A 9,911-nucleotide genomic window follows, 5' to 3' on the forward strand; every position below is an offset into this window, starting at 1 on the left:
AGAAAGAAATCCTGGATCCGCCCCTGCTCACCAAGGATAAAATTCGCAATGAAAGAAAGCATTCGGCTTAGACGGGATTGGAACGCGGATCTCCCAAGTTCCGGTCAGGTATGCTACGAGTTATATCACCTAATCATCTTTTTCCAAAGCGTATCTCAGAATTGCTTTCACCCATCATTTCATCCTTGTTGTATAATATTACTATGCGCCCGTGCGCGTGACTGCATACAAATTCACACGTTACATCCAGTGTGGAAAATGACCGTCGAGAACAGCAACAAAGTAGGATTTATTTCTCCGACAGTGGCTTACATTAAGCATGGCCTATGTCTCTAGTGTCGCGATGCGGACTTAATACGTCACCTCCATGTTCGATGAAACCAACTTGAGATTCACTTTAAGGCCCTTATTAGACGAGGTAGCCAGGCGACGTCGCCAGCGACGGTAGCTGGCGACGTCGCTGGCTACCAAACCTAGTAGCCAGTTATGTAGCCAGTTCAGTAGCCAGAATTTTTCCGTTTTCTCTCAGTTTGCTGTGAACTATAGTGGAGTGCGTTGTATGAATGGTAACATTATCTTGCCCTTTCTGTTTACAGTGAATTAAACTAGAATATCATGAGTGATTCTAAGTATCTTCTCCTTCTGTTACTTCTGAAAAAAAGGAGGCAAAGACAGCGAAAAATGCATATTCATCCTATTCTTTGCGCAAGAGAATCAAAAGGGCTATATTACACACTCTTTGATGAACTCTGTGCGGACAATACTAAGTTTTTCAATTACTTTCGGATGTCAAAATCCAGTTTCTTTGAGTTGTTAGGCCTCATAAAGGATGAAATAACTGGAGCTGATACTACAATGAGAAGATGTATTACACCCGAAGAGAAACTTGTGGTCACTTTAAGGTACGTCTTTTAGTTAAATAATAATTGAAATTGTTAAGCAGCCTTCTTAATATTGCCAATGTTATGACATATTTACCAGAATGAAATTGTATGAAAGGGACTCAGACAATTAAGCAACCATTACATTAAGAAATATTTATTAAAGTTAGTTAAGCAACATTAAAAAATTATACACTATCCTTTTGCTCTATTTCAAATGTTTAGTTCAGTCGAACAACACAAGGTCACTAAACTGTGTTTGTTGAGAATCCTCGCTGACGATAGAATGCGGAGATGATGTTGCAGATGAGACGTTCTGTACGGGCGCGTGATGTTGCATGGTTACATACGTGGGAGGTTGTTGATACATATTATTCTGTTGATATCCATGGTATGGAGGCTGTTGCCAACCTTGTTGGTGATTTGTTTGGGCCATAGCTATTAAGTTGATCATATCAGATCTCAGCTTTAATTTCCTCTCAGGAGGGACTTTGCGGACCTCTGGTAACATTGACAAAAAAAACAGTTTGTCGTCATCTTGCAAATCACGGCTAGTACTGGGACTGTTCTCTGATTCTTCAAGCGCAATTTTTTTCTTCAATACCTCAACTAGTTCATCGTCTTTACTTAATTTTCTTTTGGACCCAGAACGAACATTGGTTGGAGAAGTATGACATGAAAATGCTTCATTTTCCGCTTCATCTATAAAACTTGAATCAACATCATCAACGCTTGAAACAGTTTTCTTCACTGACGTTTCTAAAAATCGCAACTGGTCGAAGTAGCTGTAAGCCTTCTTCCTTGAGGCTGCAGATCCACTCTTGATCCCTTTAAGTCGCAAAATTTCTCTAGTGTAGCATCCTCGAATTACCTTCCATCTTTTTTGCGTTATAGTCACTGAAAAAAGACAAAGTTTTAATACACACACGCTTTATTTGTGTAAGAAATATTATTTACAATTTTTTGGTTACAGGTATTTTGCTACAGGAACTTCTATGCAAGATCTCCACTATCAGTATAGAATCAGCCAACCTTCAATTTCAATGATAATAAGACAAGTTTGTGCTGCTATTTGGAAAAACCTACAACATCTTTGCTTCCCAGAACTAACAACAGACTTTTGGCTGAAAACTGCTGCCAAGTTTTATGAACAAACGAACTTTCCCCATTGCATAGGGGCCCTGGATGGAAAACAGATTCGTGTTATAAAGCCAGTAAACAGCGGATCATTGTATTACAACTATAAAAACTATTTTTCCATCCTGCTACTTGCTATGTGCGACGCAGACTACAAATTCATTTTTGTAGACGTTGGTGCATATGGTAAATCATCTGATTCAACTGTGTTCAAGGAAAGTACTTTCAAGAAAAAACTTGATAGCGGCTTACTAAATATTCCTGAAAACGCAAGTTCTTTCCAGGGATTTGAGGAACCTATGCCATTTGTAATTGTTGGTGATGAAGGTTTTGGATTGACAACTAAATTACTGAGACCTTATTCAGGCAAATGTTTGGATGTGAAAAAAAGAATATTCAACTATAGACTCAGCAGAGCCCGTAGAAATATTGAGTGCTCTTTTGGAATCCTCGCTAATAAGTGGAGGATTTTTCACCGACCTTTGAATGTTGAAATCTCACTATGCGAGTCAATAATAAAAGTGTGTTGTCTGCTACACAATTTTGTAAGGGAACGTGACGGTTTCAAAGTTGAGGATACAATTTTATCAGTGGACAATTTGTATGACTGGAGTGATAACATTCAGCCACCAACAAAAACAGCTATACAGATTAGGGACAAGTTCTGCGACTACTTTGTCAGTGAAGCAGGAGCTGTATCATGGCAAATGGAGAAAATTTGAACAAAGGCACTAGTGCGTAACAGTACGTGAATGTTGAGAAAAGATTTTAATGTCTTGATATTATATTTTTTTCATTTGAATATACGTGTACTTCACCTAAAAATTTTCAGTTATTGAACCTTATAATTGCGTGCTTGCAATAATATTTTGTCACATTAACATTTCGGGAAATTTTTGAAGTTGTCATGATTAGTATCACCGGAGAAATATATAACTTAGTGCGATATCAAACATAAAAAATAAACTTAAATCATTTAAAGGTTGTGCATTTATAACTGTAAATTATTTAGGCAATAACCAAACCTATTTCTTCCTTACTTTTCAATTTTTGTTTGGTAAAATACGTTTTTTACCCAGAAAATAATACTTTTTAAAATATTTATCTACATTTTCAGCTGTTGTACAATTTTTAACGTGTGCCTTTAATATTGAAATAAATTTTTTCCATCAACATACTGTGGTGCTCCTTACGTATACTGTTTAAGAACCGTGTCTTAAATTCACCATACTTGAAACTGAGCTATTTAATATTACCCAAAATACCATATTTTCATTTAAAATTAAATTGCTTACAGTAGACATAAACAATGATCAGCTATTGTTATACGTTAGGCCTACAAGTTGTAACTTCACAATACTTACTGAGTGTATTTTTTTCAGACAGCTCCCGTTCTTCAAAGTCATGTATGAAGGTGCACAAAATTCCATTCCACGCACTCAATTTAACGTGTTTGTTACTATACTCCTCTACAGCACAGTTCCAAATACATGGGTGTTTTTCTATTTCACTAATGAAGTCTTCCGTGTTTAATTTAGCGTCGGCTACCTTCTGGCACTTTTTCACGAGCTCTTCATGCTTTTTCAAGTCGTCTTTCTGCAGCTCTTCCTTTTTCCTCTTCTCTCCGCGTATCCCTTCCACTGATGTAGGCATTTTCTCAACTGGCGTGGACATACTTAAGCAACCCACCCACTCACAACAGAACACAACACAAATGTGAGCAGTACCTACCAAACGAGGTGTACTGACCGAGTAGCCTGGCGACCTCGTGTAATAAGCTCCGTATGCTACAACGCAGCGTCGCCAGTATGGGTAGCCAGTGGCGACCGGAGTGGCGACGGGGCTCGGTAGCCAGTCAGTCGCCAAAGTGTGGCTACGTCGCTGGCTACCCTCGTGTAATAAGGCCCATAAGAATCAATGACCCACGACAAGCTGGGTAGCCAGGTTCGTCGCTGGCGACGTCGCCTGGCTACCTCGTCTAATAAGGGCCTAAAAGAGGATGGCCTGGCGGTGTAGCTGGTAGCTTTCCTGAAAAGCAATAGGGAGATCCGGGTTTGAATCCCGGCTAATGCAAACGATTTTTTGTGAGACAACACAATGTTCGGTAAAACTCAGTCTGAGGTTCGCCTTGTTGGAAGATGTTTAGGTGATATAGCTGGTAGCATACCTGACCGGCGATAGGGAGGTCCGGGTTCGAATCCCTGTTAATCTAAATAATTTTTTCATGGCAAATTTCAGTCTATAATATAACGTGCAATGGAGTTGAGGAGAATCTTTTGATTATGCTAGGTGGACGAGTCACAATTGACTGATTTGACACTGTAATGAAATGATATGCGATTACAGGATATCATCTGTGTTATTAAGGTTATTTGAGCCGCACGATATTAGGGGCAGCTGCGTATTTGGGACTACTCACTTGAGCAGCATTAAATTTAGGAATTATCTGAATAATAAGTTTAAAGATTAATTTAAAATTTACATCTAAATCTACATAATACCCTGCGACCCACCTCAAGGATGTTTTTCAGGAGGAATGAGTGTACACCAACATGCTGCAATTGACACACTATGTCGAAAAGAAGGCCATAACACATACATTCATATGCCAGTTGGCGGAGTGGGCCCTACCGATCATACATTTATCCATACAAGTTGACACTAACACCGCAAAAAATACAAAATTATTAAGCCACTAAATATCCACGTAGTTGCGTAAAATTCCAGAAAGGAAAAAAAGGAATAACAAGCACAAACTAGAAAAGGGAAAAAAGAAAAAATGCATGCATTTGGTCGTCCTAGCGAGTGCAGCGATTAATTACATACATGGCACATTTGTTACCATCCGTGATAGTAAGAACGACATCTCTCTGTTCTGCAGTACATTTCTTTTGTCTTCCTCTCGTGATCTCTTCTACCCTATTACGACGTTAAATGCCTTTCACGACATCTGCAAACACGTCCTATCTGAATCTGCTCAGTAGGTTCTGCCTATATTTCGTTCGTCACTCAAATTTAAACGAGATTCAGATAGTCGTGGTCATCTCAATCGTTGCACTAGATTTGAAACGAATATTAAATCATGGTATCGTTCTTATACGCATATCGCTGTTCTTAATGTCCTCTGATTCCATAATTAAGACTACCTCATTAGGATGGCTTAAATTTTCTTTCCACTTCCGATATCCCCAAGCGTTTCTCCGAACTTATGACTCTTACACATTACTAAAACAGTGAATTCCGGTTAGTTGGGAGTCATTGATACAGGAACAAATTGCCCCAATAAATGGCTGCCTCATTTATCGGATTTTTTAAAAATTATTTTGCATCAAATCCAAAAAAAATACAAAGAGGACCTTTTATATTTGATTTATAAACAGAGGATAAAATAATGAAGTGCATTCACGAAAAAAGCACCCATTAAAATAAACTCGGATTTCACTTACATTCACTCAATTTTGTAGTTCAGTGAGGGAGGAGAAAAGGTAGAGGGATTTAGAAAGTAAGTCTTCTAATTGTGGTCGTATATGATGAAACTGCTGATGTTATATCAAAAGAAGAATTTTTGATGTAACTGTATGTTTAAGGTAGCGGGGTGGGTGAAGATTCTCTGAGTCGCAGATACGCGGTGCTGTGGTAGATGCGACAGAGACGAGTTCCATATGGAACTCACACCGCCTGAGTGAATGTGCACGTATTGTTTTTGTTATTATGTCTGTTTTTTTACGACCAAGTTGTGTACTTGTGAGGGTTTTATCGCATAGTACCGCATGGTGGTGATTCATCACCCCCTGCCTAACACCCAAGAGGTGGCTGGTAGGATACTATGCAGTAAGTAGAAGAATGCTATTTACAAAGTTTCGGATAGACATTATGGGCATTCTAGTCCATTGCAAGCACAAGGTATAAGAAAGGAAAGCATGCTGGTATTTATATGCCCCCGTGTGAGGTACACGACGTCCTTCGTGCCAGGGTGCGCGGATATGAAAATAGACACGTCTCCAAAGGTTAGGGGGCGTGGCAAGGTTTGAAAAGGATACGGTGAGGTAAATTCTATGGATAGCGCTGTATTTGAACGGCGGGTTACTCTGGGTGTAAACAGATGACTTAGACAAGGCCGAGACGCCCCAGAGAAACCTTCACCGGAATGGATTACAAGGATGCGACTTTTTGAGGTTTCTGCGAACACATGTTTCGGCCAGTTTCACGTTAGATCATTTCCTGGAGCTTTGAGGATTGTTTATTCAGGTTCTGCGAATATTGTGAGCATTTTTCGTCTCTGGCCACATTCACAATTTGCTCTTTTTACTTACATCTAGGGAGCGTGTCAGGTATTGGGTATGGCTCATGGAATCAAGGATCGAAGGGTTCAGAGTTCAAACCCCGGATGTGGTTTCCGGTCTTTCGCAATGAAAAATCGTTGCAATGCCAGGGGACGAGGGAAAATAGTGGCCTCTTCTCCTTGAATACATGGTATTCAATGACTACGGTTCATCCCAGGTTAAATGCTTAAGCCTGAATCACACGATCATTTTTTTTTTCATCACGAAAGTGATCTCTATCGCGATCACTTGGCGAAATGATCGTCGCCGGCAATTGTTGGATTGGATTCCCATCGCTATTTTTCGTCACTCGTACGGTCGCTTTTTCAGTCGCTAAAACAGTCCTTAAAACCCCATATCAGCCAATCGGAACGCACGCCCGTATGGTGTGATTGCAGCGCAGCGTTTGACAATTGTGGGAACGACATAGATAAACAAACACGCTATATATTTTCGTTATGCGGGTCCCATGACAACGAGCTGTGTTATCGGAAATGATGCGAAAAGCGACGGCGGGAGTGACCGTGTGATTCAGAAAAATGATCACTAGAGCGATCGCTTTTCGCGACGGGGAAAGTGATCGCGATAGTGATTACTTTCGCGACGAAAAAAAATGATCGTGTGATTCAGGCTTAACCTAACCTATCCAAAAAACTAACAATGACATGCACGTTGCCACATTTCGATGGCAAAGTTTTAACAACACGTATCTCAAAATTTGGCCGGTTTGAAACAGGTATTTTAAACAAAGTGCAATGGCATAAATCAGTAAAATTCAAATAAAAAAAACATCTCTTTATTGGCAAATGTATGCTTCTTTTTCAGTTTTATGAATTTTTGGTTTTTAATTTTAGTGTACAATTAGAAAAATAAATCGTTCCTTTGCTCTCCTGAAAAGTTGCTATTTTTGATATACGTGTTGTTAGAACTTAGCCATCGATTTGCTCTCTCATCTATGAGCGTGGCTTCATTAGATACGAGCTTAGTAAAGCACTAATAGAAAAAAGTGCTTGCGGGTAATTGCAATTCTATTTCGGTTGTTGTTTCGCAAGGATCGCCGGAATCTTGAACAAAATTCGCACACGGCTACGTACTTACCATGGTATTATTCCAGTCTATCGTACTGTGGCAGTGCTTTTATCGACGACTAATGGTTTTGGTTGAAACTTTGGATAAAATATAATTATCTCCCCTTGTCCATTATAAAATAAACTTATTATTAAAGGCCACGAATGTTGGACTGATATTAAACAAAGATAAAACATAGTATATGCTAAATGTAGTTCGGGAAGCGGTGAATGAAGTACCACTTGATTGAAAGTGCTGGACTAAGTATGGCTTTAATTTAACTATCGAATAAAAATATTTAGATATAGCAGTGGTTAATAGTAATAGAGAGGAAAATATAATTCTATAATGAATTAAAACAGCGGATAGATTCTACAAGGGCCTTAATAAGCTGGTGGGCAGCAAATAAATTAATAAGAATACCAAAATCATGATCTACACCATATTATAACCTGTAATACTCTATAAATACGTTCCAGCCAATTCTCAAGAAATAAAGCTAATGAACTCTGAAAAGGAAGAAATAAGGAAAATATTTGGGCCTATTTATAATGTAAGAGTTTGGAGAATCAGGAGAAATAGAGAACTGAGCCGGGTATAATTTATAGTGAGAATTCAGATTTTTTAGCATGGATTTATTCTGAAAATTTATAGCGAGCCAGATGTGATTGCAACAATAATAAAGGCAAACGTTTCAGATGGCTGGGTCATATATAGAGATGGGACAACACCAGCATGGTGAAACAGGTTTTTAACGGTAGACCCAATGGTAGAGGACCTCGAGGAGAACCAAGACTGCGTTAGAGAGACTGAAGGATGTAGGAAGAGCAGACATAGAAACGAGATGAGTGGAGGCAGGTAATGGGTAAATAACCATCTTGGGTTAACAAGGCCACAAGAGTAAGTGAGTACTTATCCATTTTAAGGATTGCGCTCGAAATCTCCAATACAAAATTCTCCAATACAAAAATACCCATCAAAAGAAGAGTATACGATTGAAAAAGAAGAGTTGACTGCTGAGATATTGTTAATGAGTTACTTCATAAATAGCTCTGGACACTTATCTCCGATAGTTGCATCATCGCATTTCATTCGCTGCGGGATCCATTATCATCCATGACCACTGACATGAGATTCATATTAAAATTGAAGGTGCCAAAAAAATGAAAATACTCGATCTACGATAGAAATTCCTGTGTGAAACAACAGATCATTGTCGAGTCATTTTACGAAATAAAATATCTAAGGGATATAACCTAGAAAAAACCCATAATGAAGAGCATTTTACTTTATTCAGTTTAATTTTCATTTAATTGAAATAAACCACGTTTGGGCATTTCAATGCCATTTCTAATAAGAGAAATATTCCTTGATAATGACGCAAAATGAGAGAACAGTTTCGGCTCCGTTTTCTCAAGAAATCCAGGAAATTGCATTCTTAAATCTTTTTTTTTTATCCAGGAAAAACTTCTCAAGAAATGTTCATTTTTTTACCGTATCGATTTCCCATTGGATAGCTCCATTCTAATTTCAGGCTTAAATACCACTGGGCAATGACCCTAATTGCCCTCTATAGCTGTACAGATATTTGAAATTGCGTCCACTTAAATTAAAGGTAATTTCAGGGTCGTATTTCGCCAGAACATATAGCAATCGCTGTCACTTCCTATGCTAAGGTACCGTTCGACTTCCTGTTAAATCTCCGAGCCCCCTCATATTTGCAGAGGCGCTCGCAGGGTGTGCGCCCAGCCTGCCCCAAGTTCCCATGACTACCCATCCACCCTCACACGCATCTCATCTCTTTGCCAAGACTAACGATGCCTCATTTTTTACAAAACGGCCCCTTTTTAAACGTCGAGGGCACTAAAAAAACACAATGCGCCCTCTGAACACGCCCCCACCTTTGGACTGGTGACTTGCCACCTCCACAAACAAGAGAACAGGGGGTTTCAGCGGCCCCCCCTCCTCTTACCTTTCATCCCCTCACTCACCCCCCCCCCCGAAACTATTTGTCAACTTCCTCCCTCTCATCAGAAGCAGCGGTCAACTCAGCCAGAGAAACATATTTGGGTAAACACACGCTGTCCCTCCCAAGCCAACCTCTATCTCTGTCCCTCGTACTATCCAAGGGCGAACTACGAGTCCGTTTTCACTACTCCCATTCATGATTTTCAGTCTCCTTCCTGCTTCTCGTCCTTTCCTTCAGCATTCACCACAGCACACGCAGAATACGATAATAATAAAGAATGCGTGTATCCCATTATCTGGAGGACAGGTTGGCTGAAATATGCAGACGATACAATGACTATGCGCCGAGGAAGCGAAGGTGAGAAAGAGTGCTGTGCCCGGATGCTGCTCAATTTATTGGGAATGATGACAGAATCATCGCAAAAGTGGGAAATCCCCTCCACCTGCTCCTCCGACTTTGAATGCCCAAACTTTCTTTAGAAATAACGATAGTCAAACCCAAAGAGGGTGTATTTTTTATCGTAGAATTATTTAA

General features: G+C 39.5%; 2 protein-coding genes across 2 annotated transcripts; one reads left to right on the plus strand and one right to left on the minus strand.

Moving 5' to 3' along the window:
• Positions 1-410: 410 nt before the first annotated feature.
• LOC124166790 (protein ALP1-like) lies at positions 411-2,953 on the plus strand. Its single transcript, XM_046544469.1, has 2 exons — positions 411-902; positions 1,855-2,953. The coding sequence occupies exons 1-2, from the start codon at positions 616-618 to the stop codon at positions 2,738-2,740; spliced, it is 1,173 nt and encodes a 390-aa protein (XP_046400425.1). The 5' UTR covers positions 411-615; the 3' UTR covers positions 2,741-2,953.
• LOC124166791 lies at positions 923-4,002 on the minus strand. Its single transcript, XM_046544470.1, has 2 exons — positions 3,383-4,002; positions 923-1,778 (listed from the first exon to the last, which is right to left on the minus strand). The coding sequence occupies exons 1-2, from the start codon at positions 3,690-3,692 to the stop codon at positions 1,108-1,110; spliced, it is 981 nt and encodes a 326-aa protein (XP_046400426.1). The 5' UTR covers positions 3,693-4,002; the 3' UTR covers positions 923-1,107.
• Positions 4,003-9,911: the final 5,909 nt, after the last annotated feature.

Source organism: Ischnura elegans, chromosome 10 (genome assembly GCF_921293095.1).
Source record: "Ischnura elegans chromosome 10, ioIscEleg1.1, whole genome shotgun sequence".
Classification (NCBI taxonomy): domain Eukaryota; kingdom Metazoa; phylum Arthropoda; class Insecta; order Odonata; family Coenagrionidae; genus Ischnura; species Ischnura elegans.

Coding starts and splice junctions, on each gene's coding strand:
- LOC124166790 (XM_046544469.1), top strand. CDS start 616: ATGAGTGATTCTAAGTATCTTCTCCTTCTGTTACTTCTGAAAAAAAGG. Junction 903..1,854: donor AAACTTGTGGTCACTTTAAG/GTACGTCTTTTA, acceptor TTTTGGTTACAG/GTATTTTGCTACAGGAACTT.
- LOC124166791 (XM_046544470.1), bottom strand. CDS start 3,692: ATGTCCACGCCAGTTGAGAAAATGCCTACATCAGTGGAAGGGATACGC. Junction 1,779..3,382: donor GTCTGAAAAAAATACACTCA/GTAAGTATTGTG, acceptor GTCTTTTTTCAG/TGACTATAACGCAAAAAAGA.